This window comes from Rhinatrema bivittatum, chromosome 3, assembly GCF_901001135.1.
Source record: "Rhinatrema bivittatum chromosome 3, aRhiBiv1.1, whole genome shotgun sequence".
Classification (NCBI taxonomy): Eukaryota; Metazoa; Chordata; class Amphibia; order Gymnophiona; family Rhinatrematidae; genus Rhinatrema; species Rhinatrema bivittatum.
The window spans coordinates 499,624,944-499,652,358 of record NC_042617.1 but is presented as its reverse complement, the minus strand read 5'-3'; the positions used below and the strand labels follow the sequence as shown (position 1 = coordinate 499,652,358).

The 27,415-nt window shown below is 45.9% G+C and overlaps 1 protein-coding gene across 3 annotated transcripts in view; it reads left to right on the top strand.

The window, feature by feature from the left end:
- The window catches only part of PKHD1 (PKHD1 ciliary IPT domain containing fibrocystin/polyductin), a 1,284,809-nt gene that overhangs the window by 208,938 nt on the left and 1,048,456 nt on the right, over positions 1-27,415 (top strand). For all 3 annotated transcript variants that reach the window (XM_029596114.1, XM_029596113.1, XM_029596115.1), the window contains 3 exons: positions 4,279-4,414; positions 16,500-16,695; positions 26,923-26,990. In XM_029596114.1, coding sequence (XP_029451974.1) covers positions 4,279-4,414; positions 16,500-16,695; positions 26,923-26,990 — 400 coding nt within the window. The remainder of the gene's footprint in view (positions 1-4,278; positions 4,415-16,499; positions 16,696-26,922; positions 26,991-27,415) is intronic.

Sequence of the window (27,415 nt, the reverse complement as noted above, 5' to 3'; positions counted from 1 at the left end):
TGTAGCGTTGCATGTTTTTAAGCTCGCTCACCTCTGTTCTTATTGTTATTTGGCTGCATTTATGTCCTGTTCTGTTCTTTGATTGTGTAAGGGGTCCTAAAAATCCCTGTCCATTGAGGTCAGAGATGAGGGGTAGGGTAATTTCTGACATTTCCCATTTGGGAGGTATCTACATTTGAGGAGATTCAGTATAGTGGAGGAACCAAGACATTTCTCTGCTCTTTCACCTCAGGCAGTCTAGGACTCAAGGTAGGAGTCCCTGGAGAAGCAGGATAAGGAGATTCCTTTGAGGGGGAAACCTATCCCAGGTTTCTTTTTTTTTTTTTTGAATGGGAGAGTCAACCTAATTATAAATTGTGAGGACATGGGTCTACAACAAAGAATACTCTAGTTCAGCTGTTCTCAACCGGTCGCCAAGAACACGCAGGTGTGTCGCCACATTTCCTAGTTCCCCGCTGACCCATCTGCTCCCCCTACCCAAGCGAAATAGATCCTCAGCCCGTGCGGAATGTGGCAGGACAGCTGGAGTCAGTGGCATTGGCATTCTTTCTTCTTCCCGCCCCCCCGTGGCCCGCAAGAGGAAGTTGTGAGCAGCAGGTGCATGCGCGGGAAGAAGAGACCATGCTAGTGTGGGCAGCATTGGCCCGAAAAAGAGAAGAGAGGCGCAACCTGAGGAATGAGCAGCGCGGCTCGGAGAAAAACGAAGAACATCATTAACCCTCGTGGCTGGTGGGACTCCTTTCTCCGCGAGGGATGAAAATGAAGGAGGTTGCTGCTGCCTTTAGAATTACACGTGGAGTAAGCTGCTGCTGTCGCTAGTTTGGGGAGGTGGGGAGAGTGAGTGAATGAGCAAGCATGTGTGTTTGAGATCCTGTGTGTGTGTGTGTGTGTGTGTGTGTGTGAGAGAGAGTGAGATAGCATGTATGTGAATGATTGAGAGCCTGTACATGTGAAAGAGAGTATGTTTGTGATTGAGAGCTGGTTTAGGTGAGGGAGCATGTGAGTATGTGATTGAGAGCCTGTGTGAAAATGAGAGAAAGAGAGAGAGCATGTGCGTAAGCATGTGAATGAGAGTCTGTGTGTGAGAGAAAAAGACAGCATGCATGTGTGTGATTGAAAGCCTGTGTGTGTAAGCATGATAAGATAGACAGCATGTGTGTAAATGTGTAATTAAGAGCCTATATAAGTGAGAGAGAAAAAGCACATGTATATGTGAGTGATTGAGAGCCAGTGTGTGAGAGAGAGAGATTGAGAGAGAGAGAGAGAGAGAGAGGAGAAGGTTGCAAGCAAAACCATCCCTCCTCCTGCTAATTCCAAACAATCTCAGGGCACCTGGATATCAAACGTTCCCAGGTATGCAGAGCAAAAAATATTTTGTATCCTTATTTTTCATTACTGGGTCTTTGTGTCTGCTATTTTGAAATATTTTATTGGTATCTAGAAATTTTTATATGAGTTTTTAATTATTGGATATTCCATTCATCCGCTGTTTTGAAATAATCTGTTCTTTTTGTTAGTATGGTTTTACAGCTACTGATTTTATATTTCTTGATTTGTTTTATAAGGATGGGTGATGTTTCTTTTTTTCCTTTGTTGCACTGCATACAGAGACTCTGGCTTGTTGCGGTTTCCAATTCAGTTTTTGTCTGCATTCTTCTAGTTATGCATTTTGGCCTCTTTATTCTTTGTTAGGTGAGGGTCAGCACATGTGATTCAGGTGAGGTTTTCTGCTGGCGTGTAGTTTCTGTGTAGGGCTCTATAGCAGCCTGACTTGATCCGTTTTCCTAATAGGAGATGTATTGGTGTCTTAAGGCCTAGTGTAATATTTTCACTGTGTTGCCTTTTCTTAAGTAAGGTGGTTACTGTTAAGTGCTGGAAATTGGTGCCGTTTTGGTGTGGGATGTTTACTGTTTATGCAATTTCTGTTCAGATAGAATGGGCCAGATTTTGTAACCTACGCGCGGGCGTAGATTTGTGCGTGCAACCCGGCACGCACAAATATACGCCCGATTTTATAACATGCGCGCACAGCAGCGCACATGTTATTAAATCCAGGGTTGGCGCGCGTAATGGGGGGCACACTTGTTTACTTTGCGCGCGCCGAGCCCTAGGGGAGCCCCGATGGCTTTCCCCGTTCCCTCTGAGGGTGCTCCAAAATCGGAGCAGCCTCGGAGGGAACTTTACTTCCGCCCCCCCCATCTTCCCCCACCTTCCCCTTCCCTTCCCCTATCTAACCCGCCCCGATCTAAATCCCCCCCTACCTTTGTTTTATTATTTACGCCTGCCTCTGGGCAGGCGTAGGTTGCGCGCGCCGGCCGAGTGCTGGCATGCGATCCCTGGGCCCAGCAGCAGTGGCGAGGACTCTGGCCACGCCCACGTCCCACCCACGCTCCACCCATTTTTTCAAGCCCCAGGACATACGCGCATTCCAGGGCTTGCGTGCGTCGCTGAGCCTATGCAAAATAGGCTCGGCGCGTGCAGGAGGAGTTTTAAAGGGTTACGCGCGTAACTTACACACGTAACCCTTTAAAAATCCACTCCAATATGTATCTTTCCCTTGTGTCATTCTTAACAATAAAAATAATAATGGACCTTTATTTTTTATTTCCGCTGTAAATTGTAATGAGCAGTGCGTCACACATGAGCGTGGTCTGTCAGGTGTGACACGATGGGAATGAGGTTGAGAACAACTGCTCTAGTTCCAAGAAGCTTATGGTTTGCAGTTAGGAGAGAGTCTGCATCTATGGAAGAAGTGATAGAAATATTTTCTATCTTGCACATCCAGTGGATTATCAGAGGAGAAAACTACAGGGGTAAAAGGAGGGATCTCAGTCCTGTGCAGGAAACCTGCCCAATGCTGCCTCATGAAGAGGATAAGTCAAGGCTGTGGTCAGACATCAGAACAGGGAGCTATAATTGGACATTTCTGAGGGGTCTGGATGTTACCTTCCCAGCTTCTCTTAGTAGCAGCCAGGCTCCTGTCCTGAATGCTTCTCACTATGCTGCCAAATACGTTCTGTAGACCTTTGAGATCACACTCAATCAATCTAATGTAAACATATGTGTTTCATAAATTAACATATGGTAGTAATAGTATTCATTTTATGGGAAATAGTATGTAGGTTTGTGATCCCCATATATTGCTGTATTTGATATGTGGAATATAAACAATAATTAACAATAACAATATTATTACATATCTTGTGAAGATCCTTGGGATAGGGTTCTATATAACAACTGAAATAATAATAATGCCCTTGTATAATGATTTTGTCCAAACCTTGTTACATGTCTACATAATGGGGTAGATTTAAAAAATTTGCGCGATCGCGTACTTTTGTTCGCACACAGGCGCGAACAAAGTACGCTGGATTTATAAGATATGCGCGTAGCCGCGCGTATCTTATAAAATCCGGGGTCGGCGCGCGCAAGGGGGTGCACATTTGTGCAACCTGCGTGCTCCGAGCCCAGCGCGCGCTGCCTGTTCCCTCCGAGGCCGCTCTGAAATCGGAGAGGCCTCGGAGGGAACTTTCCTTCGCCCTCCCCCGCACCTTCCCTTCCCTTCTCCTACCTAAGCCACCCCCTGGCCCTATCTAAACCCCCTCCTACCTTTGCGCGCGCCGGCCGGCAGCTCCGCTTCGTGTTCCGGTCCCGAGGGCTGGTCCGGAGGCCGCGGCCACGCCCCCGGAACACCCCCGGGCCGAAACCACGCCCGCGTCGCCACCCCCGAAACGCTGCGTCACGCATGACACGCCCCCAAAATGCCGCGTCACTCTGGGCACGCCCCCGACACGCCCCTTTTACAAAGCCCCGGGACTTACGCGCGTCCCGGGGCTTTGCGCAAGCCGGCGGCCTATGCAAAATATGTGCGCCGGCGCGCGAGGGCCCTGCGCGCATAAATCCAGCCGGATTTATGCGCGCAGGGCATTTAAATCCGCCCCAATATTACTATATAATTCTAAAGTGTAAAACCCCCTGACTTTCAGAATGCAGGGCTGCTCAAGTAACTAATGACTATTAAGGGTATTACAAGCTTTTCAAAATATCTATTTTACATGCAGCAAGTTGCAATATACAGTACGAGTTGCACAGTGTTATCCACTAAAGTTTAAAATTAAGCTAGTTTGCATTAACCATACCATTTGTTATGCTATTGGGTTTACATATCTTATGGTAGACCATTCCACTGTATATATAGTAATGCATATATTGATTTGAAAAACAAAAAGGGGATCTTTGTAAATTTAAATAATTACTTTCCCCAACATTTGGATCCAGGCAGGTGGCAACCATGTTGTGAATGTGACAGTGGGAGATGGAAGCCATACCACTATTCTCACAGAGGCTTTTAAGTATGATGTCTCTCTCAATCCAGTTATTGTTTCACTGAGCAGAAACATCAGCAACACAGCAGGTAGTACAGTTAATTATATAAAAATGCAAATACTGTTATTTATATGTTATGTTTACATACATTTAGAATACTCACTTTTATAATAATGCTACTGTGGATTTATTTATTAAAATCAGTTTGAGATTTCAATGTACCCTCTGTTACTATGGGTCTATATTGCTGCTACAGAAGGAATATGAGTTCGTTGATACTTTGATATATATATTGGGCCTATACAGAATTTTCCTCCTGCACAGTTGTGCAGAATTGTTCAGAATTTGGCAGGCCCCAGTGAGCAGAGGCCATCCAGCTCGTGGCGAAGGAGCAGGTCTCTGCATGCTGCAAGCAGGATGGCCTCGCTCACGGCAAAGAAGGAGCAGGCCCAGCCATGCCATGAGCGGAGGCTGTCCCGCTCGCAGAGAAGATGGAGCAGGCTTCGGTGAATGTGGGGTGTGTGTGTGTGGGTGGGGGGGATGTGTGTGTGCGAGAGAGGGAGCCTATGTGTGTGTGCGAGAGAGGGAGCCTATGTGTGCGAGAGAGAGAGGGACAGAGGGAGCCTGTGTGAGGGGCAGTATTGAGAGAGGGGTCAAACTATGGGAATAGAGATAGAGGGGAAGGGATTGAGCCTAGAGGGGGAGAGGAGAAATAGTGTCAGGTGGAAGAGTTTGGGCCTGAGAGGGCAAAGTGAAAGTAGACTGGCCAGGGGAGTAGGGCAAGAGGGTGGAAGAGACACTCTTACAGTGAACTTCTATGGAAATTCTGCTCAAAATATTTAAAACTCTGCATCTTTAAGTAATAACTTTTTTCTGTATTATATTTTACATTTCTTACTTTAAGACTATCATGCATATTGTGTTATTGTGACCAATATAAGTATGCAGAATTTTGTTTTTATGTGCAGAATTTTAAATTTGTTTGTGCATGCATGCATACTCTATATACACTATATTGCATCACAATATTTCCTTCAAAAATTTCCCAATAAATTTATCTCTTTCCTATAATAGTTATATAAAAGATACCAGTGGGAGAACAAATCTTTTCAAATGTAATTAATTAATATAATCACTCCCCTTGGCAAGGGGGGCATACTTCAGTGTAACTCCTAAAAACCAGGCACGGATTTCTTCTGCTAGGATCAGGATTGCCTGAGAGGCCCAAGGGATCAAATAAAAAATCCGTGAAACCCACCTCCCAAAGGAGATGGAGGTTAAAGAGCATGTTACCATTTAAGTGAACTACAGCAGAGAAAAAAAGAAGATAATGTAAAATGAGCCACCAGCCAGGCAACCCAGAATGAGATTGAAAAAATTGCCAGACCCCTTACTGTGAAGGTGATCAAATGACTATTGAATAGAAGTGTCAGAGGCTCAAATAGGGGATTTCATGTCACAGCCCCCTGGACTATTGTTGGTAACTTGCAGTGAAATATCACTTTAAATCAAAGGATAGCAAAAATCATAAATTACAGAACTATGACTGGAAAGGTCCTACAATGGAGAATTCTGAATGAGAGAGGTATTTTTAGAAAAATGTACCGAAAAAAACAGTCCTAGGAAGCAAACAGATTCTTACCCTGACTAACAAGGGAATCAAACCCTTAGGTACCCAGTTCTCACACAACAACAACAAAAAAAAAAGGCCAGACAGAATGGAAGGGTGTACACACATTCTCTTTCCATGGTCCTGCCTGGGTCTTGGCCTTTTAGCTGAGAGAATGTAACTCATCCAGGCTGGGTAACAGCGATAACTTGCTATGAGCTTAGCTGAGCTAAAATCGCTGAAAGCTGAGACAACATAGGGCCTGAATCACTGAATGCTAAATAAGCCATGAGTCTAGTTGAGCTGTAAAGCCAAGAAATATCCTCCTACCAAGGGAGAAGAACTGAATGACAGCGGCAGATCAGGAGGTGACTCTGGGTCCCCCTTGAGCAAGGGGACCCCACCAGCAGATCAAGTGGTCTGCCAGGAGAGTGGGGACCCCAGCAACACACCGGGAGGTGGAATCAGGTCCCCAGGAGGCCGTGGTCCCCAGCATTGGCACGGACCTTTCAGTGGGGTAGAAGCGGCACTGAGGAGATGGCAGTGGATTTGATACAACGGACCCCCCCCCCATGCCAACATTGCCCACCAGCCCAGTTATATCTTTTCAGATGGGTGAGACTTGGGAGAAAAGGGGAAGGATAATAACAACACTTGATTAAGTGGGAACTCAAGAGGTCCCTTCTATTCTATATGGTAGTATACTGTGGGGCCAACAACCCCAAATTGTCAAATTTTAAATGTTCTTGCTACCTTGTAGAAATGTATATAGTTGTAGAAATGTATATAATAAATAGCATGCTGTTTGACATCCTATTAGCAATGTACATAGTCATGTAGAAATGTATATACTTATATAGTCTAATAAACCTGCATAAATTTATACATACTGCCAGCCTTGTTCACAGTCCTATTTGTTTTCCTGGGGTGAAGGGAGGGAAGTCCCACCCACTAACACTGATAGAGTCTGTCCTAAGGGAGGCTCCTGCCAGGTCGGTCCTGGACCCAGGAATGCCCCGTGAGGTAAGCAGTCAAAGGGGCATTACATCCATAAAATAAAATGGTGTTCCAAACAAGAAAGAAAAATTTACTAAAGAATTCACATTTTAAGTCTAGCAATAAAGTCAAGGAAAAAATTGCAAACAATCCACAGTCCCAAAGAGAAAATCTCAGCTTCTTAGACAGGTCATTAAAGGTTTAAAAAAAGATCACTTGCTTCTTGTGCTGCTTAAGATCTTTCACATAAAGATTCTCTCTCTCAGATTCCCGATAACACATCTGTGTCTCTCTTTAAGTTTCAGTAGAAAACAGAATGAAACTCTCTTTACTTTCACAAACAACTCTGGCTGCAGGTTTCCCCAGGCAGATGATTTCCTTGTTGGACAAGTGTTCCTAATCTTCCCAGCTGGTCTTTAGCCCTTACCATAGTGAACTTCCAGTGGATCAGAAAGAAACTCTAACTCTGCAACATCTTATCTCTAGGCCAGTGCTTCTCAACCCATTCCTCAGGGCACATCTAGTCAGTCAGGTTTTCAGGATATCCACAATGAATATGCATGAGATAGATTATGACTGGCTAGTTGTGCCTCGAGGACTAGGTTGAGAAGCACTGCTCTAGGCCATAGCTCTTTAGGCTCCTCTACAACCTAGATAGTCCAGAACTTCAATTCCAAGCATGAACACCTCCCTATGACTCTTTGAGCCCACCTTTCTTCCCATGACCAATTTGTCAGTTTCTATTCACAGTCTCTATAGTAGGAATGATGGTTAGGTTGTCTTCTAACACACCACTATGCATTCTTGACAGACTACTGATGCTGGATACTTCATCAGGTTCAGATCTGTCTATGGACTAGCTTGGTGATATACCAGAAGTGGAAGAATTTTCAGTCAAGGACCCACTTTAATATATGATGAATTCATGTGATATATAAAATTATAATAAACTAATACCAAGTCAGTATAGTTCTGCATCAATTCCAACTCCAGTAGACAAGTGTGAAGATTCTTTTAAATAGTTTAACTGTAGCTGCTTGACAGAGGCTACATCGGAGGTCATAGGACTTTGGATCTCCAGTGCCTTCACGCACTCTTTCCATGTCAGGTTTGGTGATATAAAGCCTCTTTATATAAATGTTGCATGGCATGTCCTGATCCCAGCCCCGAACTGGTAAACTCTCCTTCTCTGGACAGAGACTGACAGGAGGCCATAATGGCTCTGGAGATCCTTCATCCTTCTGGATCTCCTCTTCTACCACTAGGCCTGGTGATCTAACTTTTAACTCGCAACTCTCTTCACTAACAACTAGGGATGTCCAGCCCAAAAATGTTTGATTCGGTTTCTTTTTTTTTTTCATAAATTTTTACAATTCTTTCAAAAAGAACAAAGAAATCCAGGTACATAGATATTATATAGGTTAAACAAACCGTTACATAATAATATTGGAAATATTTTACAAATTAAACCAACAAACTGCATAGTAATATTGGAAATATTTTGAAAACACCTTTACCCATGTACCACAATATAAGAAATTCAAGGGAGGTTGAACTAGAAACGAGCAAATATATCTGGTAAATAATAAAATATTCAGTAATGACGCCGAAGAGGTATGTGGCTATTTAACTTTGTGTCAAAGCAGCAGTAGTGGTGGCCGTCCAGAAAACCTCTGAGTTGATTAGTATCAAAAAAGACATACTGGGAGGTACATTTTAAAAAAGAGCGCGCGCACGTACTTTTGTTCAGGCACCAGGCGCGAACAAGAGTACGCGGGATTTCAATAGATACGCGCCTAGCCGCGCGTATCCATTAAAATCTGGGGTCGGCGCGCGCAAGGCTGCCAAAAATTGGCAGCCTGCGCGCGCTGAGCCACGCAGCCTGCCTCCGTTCCCTCCGAGGCCACTCCAAAATCGGAGCGGCCTCGGAGGGAACTTTCCTTCGCCCTCCCCCCACCTTCCTCTCCCTTCCTCTACCTAACCCACCCCCCCGGCTCTATCTAAACCCCCCTACCTTTGTTGGCAGATTTACGCCTGCTTTCAGCAGGCGTAAATCTGCGCGCGCCAGCAGGCTGCTGGCACGCCATCACCCGATCTGGGGGCTGGTCTGGAGGCCTCGACCACGCCCCCGGGCCGGCGTCATGCCCCCAACACGCCTCCTGCCCCGCCCCAAAATTAGTGCCGTCCCCCCGACATGCCCCCTTTGCCAAGCCCCGGGACTTACGCGCTTCCCGGGGCTTGTGCGCATTGCCGAGCCTATGCAAAATAGGCTCAGCACGCGCAGGGGGGGTTTGTGGTAGGTTTTAGGGGGTACGTGCGTACCCCTCTGAAAATCTACCCCTTAGTATTTTGGTAATCAACGCAGCATTTACAAAGGTATCACAGATCAAACTTTGCACCCAATTGCAATACCTCAGATCTCATAACAAGGAAATCTTTTCTCCTTGATTGTGTAGCTTTTACTAAATCTGGAAATACCCACACCTTCTGACCAAAAAATAAAGTTTGACGATTATGAAAGAATTGTCTCAAAATGTTGTTATGGTCTATTAAGAACACAAAAGATACAAGTAAAGGTGTTCGCTGAACAACCTCCTCTTCTTGAGATGACTCCAATATCCTTGAAATATTCAAATATATCGATCCTCCCTGCATAGGTACATTTCTTTGAATTGATTGAGATGATTGAGACAGGTAATAGATCTTTGTCACCACTGGCATTGCTGCCTCCGGGATTTTCAAGACTTCTATAATATATCTCTTAAAAAGATCTAAGGGGGATATAAAAATTCACTACTGGAAAATTCAGAATCCTCAGATTAAGCGCTCTCATGGCATTTTCAAGATTTTCCAGTCTTTTATTATGCATAAGCTCAGATTTAATCAAGTTCTGCTGAACCTTTTCAACTGTGGTAATTCTTTGGTCAGTCTCTTCAAACTTCAAGTTATAGGTAGTAATCAAATTGGTATTAATCAGCACTTGGTTTTTAGTTTCAAGTGTCACTTGTGAAAGAATAGACAAGGATTTCTCAATTGATTTTAGTACATTCCAAAGTCCTGCAACACTCACAGATTCTGGGCAGATTTCAGACCCCTGAGGGTTAATGGAGGCCTGCTCTATTCCCCTACTGCCTCCTGCCCCCAACATCAGATCTTGTTCAGGGCTTTGGAACTCAGGAACTCTTACCTCCAAGGGAGTTACCAGCTCTTCTTTATCCTCCAACCTTGGCTGTGTCATCATTCCCGAACACAAAGATTCTCCACTCTCTTCTGCGAATATTCTCCGACCCAATAATCCCCATTTCTCCTCCGGGGTTATTCCTGCACTCACTGGGCTGCCAATATTCACAAAATGGGGAGGGGCTGGTTTGCCTGGCTCGCTGGGGCTAAGGGTCGTATCATGAGCTTGGGGGGAGGGTGCCTGCTCCTGCTCACCTTCTCCAACGGCTGCCTCACTCGGCGTCTAAGCCACACTTCCGGCAAAGAAACCCTTGATGCAGGGCTGAAAAGGATCCAAAACTGGAGAGCTTACAGCAGTCCCATGCAGCTGTTACAGTTTTGGCTGCAGTGCAACCGCCTCACCACCAGGGGTCCCTCTAGTGCTGGCTTTCCGGACAGGCCCAGTCCATCTTATCTGTCCACTCTGTGCTCTGGGTGTGTCCTTATAACCCTGCCTGACAGTTGCCTCGGTGCTTCGGCATCGAGCTCACCTGGGCTCCCTGCTCTAGCCTTGCGCGGCCTTCGGGCCTTTCCTTGCCTTGCGCGGCCTTCGGGCCTTTCCTTGCCTTGCGCGGCCTTCGGGCCTCCTTCCTCGTTGTTCTCACCTGGCCTACGGGCCTTCTGACCTGCTTGCTCTGCTTACGGTGTGTGGCCTACGGGCCTTCTGTGTGTGTGTGGCCTACGGGCCTTCTGACCTGCCCTGCTCTGCTTATGGTGTGTGGCCTACGGGCCTTCTGTCTGTGTGTGTGGAGCCTGCGGGCCTTCTGACCTGCCTTGCCCCGCTTATGGTGTGTGGCCTACGGGCCTTCTGTGTGTGTGTGGCCTACGGGCCTTCTGACCTGCCCTGCTCTGCTTATGGTGTGTGGCCTACGGGCCTTCTGTCTGTGTGTGTGGAGCCTACGGGCCTTCTGACCTGCCTTGCCCCGCTTATGGTGTGTGGCCTACGGGCCTTCTGTGTGTGTGTGGCCTACGGGCCTTCTGACCTGCCTTGCCCCGCTTATGGTGTGTGGCCTACGGGCCTTCTGTGTGTGTGTGGCCTACGGGCCTTCTGACCTGCCTTGCCCTGCTTACTGTGCCCTGACCCAGCCTGAACTTAGACTCTGCTCATTGCCGCCTGCCCTGACCCAGCCTGAACTTAGACTCTGCTCCTTGCCGCCTGCTCTGACCCAGCCTGAACTAGACACTGCTTATTGCTGCCTGCCTTGACCCAGCCTGGAACCAGACACTGTTTCTAGCTTCCTGTCTCTCTCCACCTGGAGCCACCCTGCTGGGTGGTGTTCACGCCTCCTGACCGGAGCCCAAGCGTAACAGCAGCTTAGCTTTCCTCTTAGTGTGAGGCATTTTCAGGTAAGTTTCAAATAGAAAAAGGCAAAATCAAAGCCAACTGCAGCGGGAGCTTCTCCACCGCGTCCTCACTTGGTGGCCATCTTGGTTCAACCCCTCTGTTTTTTTACAGTTTTATTCACTTCACATAATATTTTGTATCTGTTCTGTTTATTTGTCAAACTGAAAAAACATTAAACAAGAAAAAATCCCTGAAACAAAAAAAAAATAAAATCTGAACTGTTAAAAAAAAAAAGGGTGGGGGGGGGGCCTCTGATAGCCCTAGCTGACACTTCCTGGCCAAAAAAACTTCCCAGGCCCAGTGCCAAGGCTTAGGTCCAGGCTGGCCTAGTACCAAAGCCTAGGCTCAGGCTGAGGCCTCCAGTTGCTCTTCCTGGTCCTGAGACTTGAAAAATGATGCCCACTGCCCAGATTACAGAGCCAAAGTGACATTGCTTCAGCGCCTTACACTGGTGTGGCTGGTGCCGTTTTGATGTACTGCCATACCATTCTATGGCCTTACATCAAAATGGCACCATCTACACCAAAGGAAGACACCGAAGCAAAATCACTTCAATGCCATCCTCCAAGCAGACAGCATCATTTTTAAAGTGCTTGGACCAGGAGGAGTAACTGGTGGCCTCTGTGCCTAGGCCTGTCCAGGAAGGAAGAATTTATTGCAGAAAAATAATCCAAGACAAAAAGTAAGAAAAATTCACAAAGTCAGTCCACAGTTCAATAAAAATAAGGCTCATTTTCTTATGTCACTTGAGTACATTTCAAGCAAGATTTTTCTCTCTTAGATTCTCACTATGGTCTTTTATTTCCTTCGGGCCCCATTGAAAAACAGGAAAAATTCTTCTCTACTAAATACACAATACTGGCTTCTGACTTCCCTGGAATGGATTGAAATCTCCAGGATTTGGATTCCACTCTTCCCAGTTGGTCTTTAGTCCTTACAAGAGATAGAGCCAAACTCTCTCCAGCAGATCAGAATATCTCCAGATATTCTGTGTTCTGAATTCCTCAGGACCAGAATCAGATTTGAACACTTCAGTAATCAGACTCAAAACTCCTCCCAATGCCTCATGGAAGCACCCTTTATAAACCTTCAAAACCCAACCCTGTTGGAGGAAGGAGCATCCTTTCACCCACTGTCTCCTAAACACCTTCTTGATTTCCCATTGCTGGAAACTTCCAAATGATAAAATGTAGTAGTACACACTTTTGTGAAATCTGACTGGTGTCACATTAAATAAATCTAAACTGGTTTCTCTCTTGCATTCCTAACATTCAAGAAATTCTGGCCGGAAGGGGTTTACATTTTCACGCCTGAATCTTGGCATCATGGTAAAAAATTGTTTACTCTTTACGATAACCATAAAATGAGGATCACAAACTTATGAGAGAAAGGCCCTGTTAGGAGCGTGGAGGCGCGGTCCTATCTCAAGGGAGGATGTGAGCGCTTGGATCACGGCACAGCTCAGGGAGGAGCCCCAAGACAAACCGTGAAAGGTGAGCAGGTACGAGCATGGGTGGAGCAGGAGCAAGGCTGGACTGAAAACAAGGCAAGGAATATCCGGAACAGGAACAAGGCAGGCTCAGCCTTCCACTGGACCTACATGCACCCAGCAACGCAAGGCTGGTCTCGAGAGTAGCTCTTTGGCCACTCGATAGCCCTTCCAGACCCGCCGCTTGGGAATGACAAGTGCGTGAGGCCAGATGGAGGCTGAGGGCAGGAACACGAAGACTGAGACAAAGACTCAGGATACTTGGAGGATTCAGACATAGACTAGGATACTCAGGAGACTCAGATGAAGACTTGGATACTCAAGGGACTCAGACAAGGACTCAGGTTACTCAGAAGACTCGGGCAAGGATTCAGGTTGCTCGGAAGTTTCAGACAAGGAGTCAGGCGAAGTATTGGGTGAGAACTGCTTCACAGCATGCCCTACACAGCTGCCCATGGCTGGTCGCGGATCATGCTGAACGCAAGGCAGACTCCAGGCAAAGAAGTGAAATTTGAGACTGGAACATGACGTAGATTCAGTCGAGGCTTACACCGGGGTGCACCGTACACAGCCGCCAGTGACTGGTCATGGACCATGCTGGAGTGGAGTAGGTTCTATCAGAGTCTTAGGCATCGATGGAAGCAGACACAAGGGACTCCGAAGACCGGGACAGGATTCAAAACTCAGGATTCTCAGAAGCAAGGCATTAAAATTGGAGACTTCCGGAGGCTTGCGCTGCAGACAAGAAGAAGGCCTTGTACCACGAGGTGCCCTACACAGCCCCCCCATGGGCTGGTCATGGACCACGGCGGTAGCACGCCAGGAGAGGTGGACAGACAAGGGACCTGGGAACTGGACGAAGAGCTGAAGAGGAGATGGATAAAGTCAAGACAGGAACATCTGACATCAGAACATGGAACATGGCACCACAGGACATCTGGACATGGAACATCTGGACATCAGGACATCAGGAGAACTGGACATCTGGAACATCAGGAACGAGATAGGCGACGAGGGAGCTCTGACGAGGGACGTGGCCAGGAACACAGAGACAAAGTTCAGGAACATGAAGAACGAAGATCCATCAAGGCACTGGAAGACCACGGAAGACCTGGATCTACAGAAGACCACAGACGCTGTGAAGACTGGATCCGAAGGCCCTGAGGAACAGAAGGAAGGCCCTTTTATAGGGTTGATCCAGTGAAAACTGATGACATCATCGTTGAGGGCCAAGGGGCTTTTCCTGCCGCTAGCCCTTTAAATATCAAAGAGAGGTGCGCATCTGCACCATAGGAAGAAGCAGGAAGAGAAGACTGTATTGGCGGCGTTCCTACCATATGGGAGGCCTGACAGGGAGCGGCAGCGGCAGACCTGCCGTGAAGAAAGAGCAGGTAGCAGCAGTGTCGGCTTCATGCCACAAAGCTGAAAGGAGGCATCTGGCTGGACGGCGGTGCTAGGACAGCGAAGGTCCCGACAACACGACGGCCTCCGGGCCGTGCTTGGGAACTGCATCAGTGGCCTGGCTGGCCACGGAAGGTAGAGGACTCCCTGCGGCTGTCGTGGGCAGGATCCTAACATGACCCCTCTGATGCAGGTCTTGAAACACGGCTCTGTGTTGGGGAATTGTCACCAAATAACACAAGATAAGTGCATTTTTTTAAACAATCTGAAAAAGAAAAAAAAGGAAAAAACTCATAAACGATCTGTTGGCCTACGATTAAGCATAAGGGAAATGAAGGTATAATTGGAACCAGAAGTGCCTATTATGACTGGCCACTTTGATGGTTAAATATTCATAAAAAGGGACTTTGTTGTAGAGATGTGATTTGGCCAAACCTTTTGGTTCGGCCTTCATTATTGGCCTGCTGTGGGAACATTTTTTTCGGCTGCCCCTAATTTCGGGGTTAGTGCGCACTAACCCTGAAAAATGAGTTTTCCTGAAATTTCGGGAAAATCCGCTTTGTTTTTCGGGGTGGCTGAACCAGGACGAATTAGGAAATTTTGTTGAAATTGCCTAATTCTTTCTGGACGAATGCACATCCCTACTTTGTTGTTCATTGAATGTTTGATCCTGTCCTTATTTCATCTTTGATTGTTTGGGCTTTAAGAAAACAGCATTTCTGATTTGCTGTATCCATACCTACCACCACATACAGCAGAATTTGACACATAACATGCTGAGGTCTATACCAAAAGCATTTAGCCGACTAAATTAATATTTGGGCACATAGGATAAATTCTAGCTGGCTAATAAGTTAGAGGGCTAGAATTAAGCTGGATAGGTTAGGGGTGTTCTGGGGGTATAACTTGGAGGAGTTGAGTTAGCTGGCTAAGTCTGGACAGGCCAAAGAGCTCTTCTAAAGCTAACCAGTTATAGTTAGCTAGCTAACTTTAAGATAGTTGGCTATATTCACTGGTGTGGCTGCACTATTGAATATACTTCAGTTAGCCGGATAAATTTATCCGGCTAACTTTGCTATCCAGACTGTGTCTGAATATGGACCTCGCTATGCATATAGGATTGGCAAGTGTGTGATTATATTTCCAAATGGAGTAAAACTGCCCCAGAATGAAATCTCTTTCAGGAATTCGGTGCAGAGGTGGGTGAATTAGTTCAGATATCATCTCCCCATTTGACTTGATAGATGAGTTCAGATAAGCAGCATCAAATATCGGCTAGTTGCTACATAAGCTATTTGTGGCTTAATGAGGATAGATGTGTACCATTCATGGCTCAAGTCAAAATTTCCACATTATTCTGGTTTGCATCTTGTTGACCTAGATCAGACTTTTACCTATACTCAGCATATTTAAAGATTCACACTGTTCTCAAGTACTGTGAATCCACAAATACAGTATGTGCATAAACTGGTGCAATCCCAGTAATTCCAAATTAAAAAAAAAAAAGTGAATCAGATTTAACATTGAAATGTTTGAGTCAAATATTTGCAGAACTGGGCCTGGATTTAAACCTGGTTGGAGTGAATTTATATTTTCCTACTTCAAAGCCCAACCATGCTGATTAACTTAGACTTTCTTGGGGCTATTTTCAAACTACCCATTTTGGAACAAAGTCTATGAAGTACTTTAAACTTGAGAACTTGTGTCTTTTCTCTTTGAAACCAGCTTTTTCTGTAGGTATGGTTTTCACTGACAATTACATACATGGAGTGGAAAATACAATCTCCACATGTTCATTTCCTCCCTGACCAAAACACGCCCCTGGAACTGCCTCCTCTTGACATCTCTAAAAGCATGTGGGTTGTTCCACAACACAGGTATTTCCAGCCACATTGACAGAGGGCAAGATTCTTTTTACCCTCATAAATGGCTTTGAAAATTGCCTAACTTTGCATAAACACAGGAGCTACTATCAATAAGGGTTGCAGTTTGTAATCATCAGATAATCTTTAAGGCTTTCATTTGGAGTTTGTGACCCTTGATTTCCAGTAGAATATCTGAGCAATCATATCATGGCTGTGCTATCACTATTTCACATTCTCCTCTCTTCCTAGGTGATCAGAGACTTCAGATTGGAATGTCACTTTTTGACAGTTATACCAATCTGGATGTAGAGGTAAAAATTCAGGACACATTGGCAATGATTGAAGAGCAAACATCCCATGGTATCGAGGTTATACTGCCTCCACTCCCAGAGGGGTTATACAACCTTTCTGTTGCCATAAATGGAATCCAAATCCATTCAAATAGGTAAGGAAAGAAATCTGTAGTGTTAATCAGATTGGATGATTGTGCTTGAAAATGTGAAGAATACTGTATCTGGCATTAAAACCTAGTTCTCCTTTTACAGGTATCTGTATTTGGTAGTATTTATTTTTCTTGTGACAATGTTACCATAATATAATAAAACTCCCACTTTGGCTCTTAAAAGTAAGCATCATAATCTTCCCAGGAGCTTCAAGAAGGTGAAAAACTAAAAAAAAAAGATATAATTTATTGATTAGATTGATGTGAAATTTAAAATTAAATTACTGGGAATAATTTCATACTTGTGCTTATTTCTATAGCATAGGTATTTTTATGGAAAAGAAATGAACACTTAACATTTCCTTTACTTACTGTAGAACAAAACATTTATTTCATATAGTTATTTCTGTGTCAGTGAAACATTATCAAACTTAATACGTAGATGAGAAATAAAAATGATGTTAAAGATGTTTACCATTCCATCCCACTAGCAAAATTCTAAGGAACAAGAGACATTATTTCTTTCTCATTATATTCTATGGGAGTGAAAAAAAATTCTGACTAAACTCAAGCAAGGAGTGGACAAGCTGTGTTACAAGCCTTCTATTCACTGTTTGACTCATGCCAAACATTTTTAAACACAGCTTGTACTGGTTAGGTTATAAGGAGAAGGAGCATATTTACAGTCCAGTTCTTAGTTTTTGCCACTCAAAACAGTTTATAACTCAGTTAATTATGGAGTACTTGTTAAGGGGACAATTTTCAAATGGTCTTCCCCCACCCATGCAAAGAAAAAGGGGTGGCATCAGAGGCAGAGCAGGCCGGAAAAAGTAAGTACACATGTGTCACGGATACCTTGGTTCAGCAATCCAGGACCACCCCAGAGCGGAAGGTGTGTACCTGAATAGCAGGCCTAGACAGTACAGTATGCTCCGACGGAGCGCACTGTTAGCCTAGACTTGGACACGCGTTTTTCCTTACCCCTTATTCACTCAGGGGCGGATTTTAAGAGCCCTGCTCGCCTAAATCCGCCCAAAACCGGGCGGATTTAGGCGAGCAGGGCCCTGCGCGCTGGTGAGCCTATTTTACATAGGCTCACTGGCGTGCGCAGACCCCGGGACTCGCGTAAGTCCCGGGGTTCTCCAAGGGGGGGCGTGTCGGGGGCGTGTCGGGGGCGGGCCCGGTCGTCGCGGCGTGTCGGGGGCGTGCAGGGAGTGTTTCGGGGGCGGGCCCGGGGGCGTGGCCGCGCCCTCCGGACCCGCCCCCAGGTCGCGTCCCGGCGCGCTAGCGGCCCGCTGGCGCGCGGGGATTTACGCCTCCCAGAGGGAGGCGTAAATCCCCCGACAAAGGTAAGGGGGGGCTTAGACAGGGCCGGGTGGGTGGGTTAGGTAGGGGAAGGGAGGGGAAGGTGAGGGGAGGGCAAAAGGAAGTTCCCTCCGAGGCCGCTCCGATTTCGGAGCGACCTCGGAGGGAACAGGGGTAGGCTGCACGGCTCGGCGCGCGCCGGCTATACAGAATTCAAAGCCTTGCGCGCGCCGATCCAGGATTTTAGCGGCTCCGCGCGGCTCCGCGCGTATCTACTAAAATCCAGCGTACTTTTGCTGGCGCCTGATGCGCCAGCAAAAGTACGCCTATTCGCGTTTTTTGAAAATCTACCCCTCAGGGGAGGAAAACGCGCGTCCAACCCGCGGCACCTAATAGCGCCCTCAACATGCAAATGCATCTTGATGGCCCTATTAGGTATGCACGTGGGATACAGAAAGTAAAATGTGCAGCCAAGCCGCACATTTTACTTTCAGAAATTAGCGCCGACCCAAAGGTAGGCGCTAATTTCTTCTGGCACCGGGAAAGTGCACAGAAAAGCAGTAAAAACTGCTTTTCTGTGCACCCTCCGACTTAATATCATGGCGATATTAAGTCGGAGGTCCCGAAGAGTAAAAAAAGGTAAAAAAAAAAAATTTGAATTCGGCCCGCGGCTGTCGGGCCGAAAACCGGACTCTCAATTTTGCTGGCATCCGGTTTCCGAGCCCGTGGCTGTCAGCGGGCTCGAGAACCGACGGCTGTCAAACCCACTGACAGCCGCCTCTCCTGTCAAAAAGGAGGCGCTAGGGACGTGCTAGTGTCCCTAGCGCCTCCTTTTGCCTGGATCTACCGCCGGACCTAATTTAAATACTGCATCGTACGCACCGGCGAGTGGCCGGTGCGTGCGCCGGGAGAGCGGGCATTCGCTAGCTCTCCCACGGACTTTACTGTATCGGCCTGTAGGTGAGGCCCAGGAGCTAGTTGGTAATGGAGGAGTATAGACATAGGCACAAGCTCTGAAGGTGCTGTGGGTGCTTGAGCACCCCCAATATTATCTCCTGCATTACTGTAGATTGGGATCTGAGAGCTCTATGTTGCAGGGCTGCCAGGGGAGGCAGGAAGGAAGTGTTTCTGTGTCTTTGCTATTACTCCCTCCTCCCCATTTAGCCTATTGGTTGATTGTGGAATGTCTGACCAATGGGCTTCAGTGGAGGACAGGTATTTGACTTCTGTCTCTCAGCTACTATTCCTGCCTTCCCCTGCAGCCTATTGGCTAGCTGTAGAATGTGTGACCAATGGGAGACCAGAGAGCAGCATCAGCAGCGTAAGACAGGCTTCCTGAGGGAGAGCAATAGCCACAGGCTGTGGGGTTAGAGAGGGCTGAGAGAGGGGCCATGGCAATGAGAAGGAGAAAGTAGCTGAGAGAAGGGAAACAGGGATACAAGCTGGAAGAGAGCACATGGGCTGTGATAAGAAGAGGAGCAGGAGTGAGTGGTTTGGTGAAGGGAACTTAAAAGGAAAAGATAGATGAAGATTTGAGAACTGGCAAAAGAGCTGTGCATAGGGGGAGGACTGATAGGGGAGGTAATTTATGATAAGGGTTGTGAGAGAAAGGGGATCATAGTAGTAGAAAGAAGAGGGAAAAATGAGGTTAGGAGTGAGATGGAAGTGGCAAGAGGGGGTAAGATTAGGAGGAAGTTTGAAAAGATAATAAACTGTGGAGAGACAGCTGATAGAAACAGTTATACACATAGCAGAAAAATAAATGATAAAGAAATAAGAGGAAGATCAGAAAATAAGCTTTATAAGAAAAAGGAAGGAGCAAAGCAGAAAAGAAGTTGAGAAAAAGCCAACAGCCAGCAGAGGATAGATTCAAACTATAGACACAAAAATTGTAAAATTGTTTATTTGGAGAAGATTTCTGTGCTAGCTGGACAAATTCAAGGTTAGGGGTGGGGGTGGGTGTGTTGGTATCATCTCTTTTCTTCTAGCCCTGCAGTCACAAGGGTTAAAAGATATTTTACTGGAAAGATTGGGGGGTGTGGGGGGAGAGGTATGTGGTGGCATCTGATACAGGAGCCAAAATATCTGTTAAAAATTGGCAGCTACAGTACTGAAAGGGGCTGCAGTCAGACCTTGAATTGAGATGAATATCATTCCCCTTGTTACAAAAAAGTAAATAAAACATTCCCATGTTATATTCCACAGGAGACAACAGTTTTCTCTGGGGTTTCCAGAAAAGGGCAGGAAGAACCGCATGTAGCTGTGGCCCTGGAGCTGGAGAGAAATTAATTGCTGAGCCGCTAGGGCTCAGGACATGCAAGTAGCAGAGCGTCTGTCTTACGCTGACTCTGCAGGCATGGGACTGGCTCTGGCCTGGAATCTGTAACTGCTGAGAAAAGTGCTGCAGGGGATAGAGAGGCAAGAGCAATTCCAGAAAAAAAACGTGCCTGGGCTCAGGGAGTGCAGAGCAGGGAAGGGATCCAAGCATGTGGAGGAGGGGGGAATCACAAATTGAAAGGTGAGCTGAGCTTGCCAATGAAAGAAAGCCTAAGAAGCAGATGAGGGGTGGGAATCAGTGAAGGGATGGCTAAACCAAGCCTGCAGAGGAGGGTAGTTGGCTAAGGAGGGGTGAAGAGGAACCGGCTGGAGAGTGGAGGGATGGGAACAGACAAGGCAAGATCAGTGGGAAATAGGAAACAGAGCATTCTAAAGTAATGTAGGGAGTAGAGCTGGAAAAGTAAAATTAAACCGACAAATATAAAATATAAAGTATGCCCATACAAAGTGTGTAGAGGAAGTAAGGAGAGGAGGGGGAAGATATTAGGAGAATGGGAGAAAAGGGGGTTGAGAGAGTGCAGCAGGAAAGGGTGGGGGAAAAGATTGTGATGTGGATGGGTTGTTGGGGGGAATGGAGCAGGAGGGAGGAGACTGGTAAAGATGAGCTGGGATTGGGGAGAAGAATGAATTGTGGTTCGTTGAATGCTTCTCTAGCTTTTGTTTTGGCCACTTTACCTGCTCTTCTCTGGACTTTCAAATACAGGCTGGTCAGTCACACTCACAACCCTCTGTGTTCTGATTTTTCTTATTTTGATGGGGGCGCTGTGATTTGTGTTGAGTTCAACACCCCCAATCATTTTCAGAAGTTGGCTCCCATAAGTACAGGAGCTAGGTTGCAGGCACCGTTCCCTCTAAGCCGACAGGTTGTGAACCCTGTGCACATGGCAAAACAGCACACACAAGATCCCATTATACTGACTCGTAGCACACAAATTTGAACTACACATACAAAATTGCACAAAAGAAATTTTGTTTGCACGTTACTTTTCAAAAATTAGAGGGAACATTGGTTGCAGGGTAAGACCATTGAAGCAAGATAGCACTGCAGGAATAGTGGAGCAAGATGATGGCAAGACACTGGAACTTGATTAGAAGGCAAGAACACATTTATAGATAGTGTGCTCGACCTTTCGGTCAGCCACTTACCATCAGGACTAATAACAGCTTACTGGGATTTTCCATTCCTTTTCAGTCTCTCCAATGAGCTGACTGTGATTGGCTATCCCAAGGGCATAAGGGGGAGCTAAAGGTATAGAGAGTATGGTCATTTTGGTTTGGCTCTTGAAGAGTAAAGAGCTATTTTTCCTTTACCCTGCTGAGTTTGGGCCTACTGAACCAACTTGGTATTTTTCCTGCATTCAGAGGAGATTTCTCATCAGTATACTTCCTGTCAGAGAGGAGTACTTTCATTTTTAAGAAAGATAGATTTTTGGAAATTTTGGTAAGATTTTTTATTAGTTTTTCTTGTTCTGGGGAACACCCTGCACCCTTTGGAGAGGGGCACCCCCCAATCTAGAAAGCAGGGGCTGGCGACCTGGAGGAAATAAGATCAGTGACAACATAACCCAGCGTGGTATATTTTTGAACTTGGAGCAATTTGGATTTTTTTCCCCTTTTTGTTAGTATGGAGGTTTTTTTCCCCCACCCCTCCTCACAACTTGGAGTCAGGAAAGTGAGAACGTTGTTCAAAAATGGAAACATCGGACTTTCCCCCCCAGAGAAGTCACACAGAACTGAAAGATACTGCGGAGCAGAACATCAAGATCTGGAGGCTCCCAACCAGATCTCTACCCCAAAGGCACCAGGACACAGGCTGTGGGCAAGAGACAGATCTTTGGATTCAAGTAGGTTCTTGTCGTGATTTGGGGATTCCCTGTCTGACTAGGCTGATGGACACGGATGAGGAAAAGGTGGCAAGCTCCCTCCCAGGAGCTAGAGAGATGGACACAAGTACCCCAGTAGAGAGACTATGTCAATAATTCAAATAAGCAGTTTCATCTGTGGAAAGTATGCGAGGCATTGATCAATGTTTTGGAAATAATCCGTAAATTGTATTTGAGCACCCAGTCTGTGTCCAGTTTGTCTGATGCTGAGCAGAATACGATACTAGAGAAATGCATACACTTAAGGAGAAATACTCCATCACGTGGGCCAAGAATGATTTCTTCCGCTCCCCCCCCCCCCCCCCCCCCCCAAACACCACCACAGCAAGAAATCCCTCCCTGGGATCTGCAGAGATAAGGGGTAGGATGGAGAAAGTACTTTTATGGCCCTAGGGGAAATTGCAAACTCCCTGGCAAAGGGTTACAATAGAAACTCGGAAGCACAAGTACCAGGCAGGAGTACCGGGCAAGGTTACAGGACAGGAACTCTGGAAAGAGGTTACATGACAAGAACTCAGAGACAAGATTAGAATCACCGACTGGACAGGACGTGCTTCTTGATTGACTCCGAGAAGGCTGCTGGATCAGCACTGTGATGCCTTCTGAGAATGCCTTAAATACTGATGACAATTTGGGGCAAACCCAGTGCTGGTCCTTTCGGGATGCAGCTCTCCCAGGAATACAAGGTACAAATGCTAGGACTCCCAGGAAAGCCATCAGCCTCTGTATTCCTGCGGCAAGTCCATGGCCTGAAAGTCCCAGGGCTTTGGGTTCAAATGCCATCAACACTGCTAGAAAGCCTCCCCTTCTCCCCCTCCAATGGGTGGCATCCTCCAGGATCCCAGACCCAGCCTAGGGAGGTACAGTCCTGAATGGACATGGGTCCAGATCTTGCCAGGCTGGATTCATGGAAGCAGAAATGGATGTAGCTGACGTGGAATTCACCAGTATTAAAGCATGCACTAGAGCTTTAGAAGGAGCTGGTGCTGACTTTACCAGTGTGCGGACAAGAATTGAAACTAAAGAGGAAGCTGACATGGAATTTACTATTGAAAAGGCAGGCACCAGAGTTGTAAGGCCAGCTGGCGCTGACTTTACCAGTGCTAGGGCAGGAACTCAGGTTGACGAGGCAGCTGACATGGATTTCACTGGTGTACGAGCAGGCAGTGGAGATGCAGAGACAGCTGGCGCTGACTTCACTGGTGGAAAAAATAAGGACTGGAGTTTCTGGAACACCCTGGCATGGAATCTTTGAATTTGTTGGGGCATCTTGGAGCAGAGTCATTGTGGGAGCTGGCTCGGCAAGGAGAGGAGCCATCATGGGAGCTGGCTTGGCCTGGACAGCTGGCACCGGAGCTGGCGTTATCGCAGGAGTAACAAACTCAGCCTGGATTGGAGTTACTGATTGGGCTGGAGTAACTAGGACTGCTATGAATGCAGCCTTTCAATTTGCTTCAGTGGGCACGGCCTGGAGCGGAGTTCTGGAAACTGCTGAGGGCGCAGCCTGAAGTACATTGGCTGTGCTGGCACAGCCTGAAATGTTGTCTTTGTCTTTGCTGGGACTGCCCAGAATGGTATTTTTAAAACAGTTGATGCATAGTATGGAGTCTTTCTTTGCTGGTGCAACCTGGAGTGGACTCACCTGTAACACTGTGCTGACCGTAGGCTCATCCCATGGTCGGTGTCCCTTACCTGCAAGCTAGATCCAGGCCTGGGATGCCGTCAACATGACCACACTTCATGGGAGATTCTCTTAGGTGCGCATGTGTATTCCAGGTGCCATTTTATAGGACCCATAGCGGGAAATCTCCTGGCAGCGCTCCCTGATGACATCATGCAACCTGGCACTTAACCCCCATGCTTGCAATCAGCTGACACCTCGGCAACAGGTTCTTCAGCGCTTTGTTGGTGTTAGTTGCTGCTCGTTCCTGCTTTGTTCCATTTCCTGTTTCTCTCCTGCCTTGCTCCCTTTTCTGCCCTATGCTTGCCTTGCTCTCCTTCCAGCCTTGCTTGTTCTTGTCCTCCTCTGTCCTCACTGCCTCCTCGGACCATCTCGTATTTGACCTCTGCCTGGATTCTGACCCCATCTGGACCACCACATGCCCTAATCTCTGCTCATCTGGATTGCCGCCTGCCCTGATGTCTGCTTAGATTCATTCTATGACTTGTTAGCTACCTGCCTTGACCTTAGCCCAGATACCATCACTCCCAGTCATATCCGTGGGGACTCCTACAACCGCTACCAGTCCAGGAATAACTTTCCTTCTTTGGCCTAACTCCTTCCGCATTGCCACCCATTTTTTTTTTTTTTTTTAGTATTTCTTTATTTAATTTTTGTATTACAGAACGAGCCCAATGGCAGTCTCGGATGATAAAATTAATGTCCTTCGAATACATGACGGCATGGCGGTCGACGAAACGCAGAATGGTGCTGTGGGAAGAGACTTGGTTGAGTTATCTACAGCGATTGCCAAGGCCTCTACAAGCTTCTATCAAACTCCAACTTTCCATGGACTACAAGGAATCTAGTAGATGAACAGGTGGATACCGGAACAGCGTACACATGCATACTCTCAGGCATCTCCTTTCATAGAGTCTTCAGAATCAAGAGATTATGAACATTATGAACAATATCCCTTTGAGCATTGCCACCCATTTTTAAGGCACCTAAATTTAGGTGCTCAGTCCCAATACATTTTCAAAGAGGCTTATTTAGATCTCTAACTTTCAGTGTTAGGCACCTTAACTCTTTCAAAATATACCTCTAGCATGCATGCTAAACCAGTTCAAGAAGGCATTAGCTAGAATGCACTAAAATTAGCATGTACATGAATGCAAATGGAGTTTTTATTGTTCTATGGCTTGCCATCTGATGTTCAAAGCATGGAACAATAAGAACAATGCAAAACAATACAGAACAAAAAACTGATAAAAGCTAACACTTGGTCTAAAGCAAATGTTAAATTTTAGGCCTTAGTGAGTGCACGGATAACTTATTTTCAAAGGCTGTTCAACCAGGCCGTCCCCTATCTGTTTGTCAGCAAATAATTAAGTTCCACTAATCCTGGACATTTATGCTGTTATAAATGTGCATGATACTATGGCTAACACATCTGCTAATGTATTTGCTAGTCTATTAAAATTGATAGTAATCTGCTTTGAGACCATTTCTGGAAAGAAGTGGAATATAAAAATGTTTGCAAATTGATAAATAAATAATTAGGTTTTTGCAGGGGCATAGGAAGAGCATAGTGTGTTCTCCCCCTTATGCTATTTTATGTGCACTCACTAAGGCCTAAAATTTAACATCTGCTTTAGACCAGTTGTTAGCTTTTTTTTTTTTTTAATCAGTTTTTTATTCTGTATTGTTTTGCATTGTTTTTTTATTGTGCCATGCTTTGAACATCAGATGGAAAGGCATGGAATAATATAAAATATTATTATTATTATTATTATTATTAGCAGCTTACTTGCTATTTCTGGGGCTTAGCTAAAGGATGAATTGGGGGTTACTGAAGGAAGAGATTGGGCTGTTAGAGCAAGAAACATTATGGGAGATGTGCAGAGGAGAACAGAGGAGGAGCCAGAGAGGAGAGAGACACCAATGCAACACTTGAGAAATTAACAAAATAATTCCACATTTTCTAAGACAAGAAAATGAAAGATTAACCAATGACAAGTGGGTTGCATGATTGCCCAGCAGCTCCCAGATGTAACCCCCTTGTTCAGGTGGTATTGGAAGGGGGGGTTACAGTTGTGACTGTTGCAAATAAAGGCTCATCTCACAAGTTCTAATCAAACACCATGATGGTGCTGAATGTTTGCAGGGCATGCGTTTGTCCTGCATGGCCTCAGACGGTAGGTACTGTCTGCAAGGCAGATGTTGCAGCAAGGACAAGGCTGCAGCAATTGACCCATAAGTCCCCCACAGAAGGCATCAAGTTGGGACTAATGGGGATGATCACAAGGTAGCCTCTTCCCATCAAAGTTGGAGGCCCTCTCCAGCCTTTCTTGCTCTGAGATGGTCAGTCCTACATGGTATGGATGACATGGAAGGAGGGGGATGGGACACACTGTGGTGCTATGGTTATCTGAATTTACTTTGCTGTCAGGGTCTATCCAAAGACAGCTTGCAGGCATTCTGAGACTTCAGCATGAACAGTTGTTACAGCATCTATGGCTTCTTTGATGTTAACCATTCTTTTCGTTTCAATGTGGATCCTTTCTTTTGCATGTGTGCTAGAAATTGAATTCATTATGGGGTTAATTTTCAAAAGGATTTACAGGTGTAAATGTAACTCTTATTGTAGCAATTTTCAAAAGCCATTTACCTGCCTAAAATGCACTTTTCTGGATAAATCCTATGGACAATTCAATGGCATATAATGTAGCAATTTTCATAATCCACGTTACAAAGGTAAAGTGCATTTATATACGTAAAACCCATTTTTAAGTGTGTAAATGCTTTTGAAAATCAGGCCCTATGTATTTAAGTGATATTTTAGTTTGCACTTTAAATCTTTTATCATGCACTGGCTAAATAATTTTCAGCAGGAGTATTAGTGCATAGGACCCCTAAATGTATGTCATAGGATACATGCAGATACATGCAGACAGAGGAAAGAAAGTTGTAAACCTAGTCATCAAGAGACAGCATAGACCTGATTATAAAAATCTACATGTTTTTTTTTTGTGTGTTTTGCAGACTTGAGCCATTAATCCTCTATGTCACAGAAATCCATGATGTGGAGCCATGCTGTGGTTCCTTTCTAGGTAAATTGCATCAAGGTTTCTGTTATCACTATAAACTATCAGGATATTCAAGTGTATGTGCCTGATTTAAGTTTCAGATAAAAAAAAATTGCAAAAAGCCTACAAGATGGTTTTTTTTTGCACAAATATGAAATAGCACAAATTTGCAACATTTTTTTGAGGCTCGGTGGTGCGCGTCGAGCCCGGGAGCATTTTGGGGGCGTGGCCGAGGCCTCCGAAACGGCTCCCGGGCCGGGGAATCGCGCTTCTGGCAAGTGTAACTTTTAAAACACAGGTGGGGGGAGGTTTAGATAGGGCCGGGGGGGGGGGTGGGTTAGGTAGGGGAAGGGAGGGGAAGGTGCGGGGGGTGGAAGGAAAATTCCCTCCGAGGTCGCTCCGATTTCGAGAGGTCTCGGAGGGAACGGGCAGAGCGCGCAGGGCTCAGC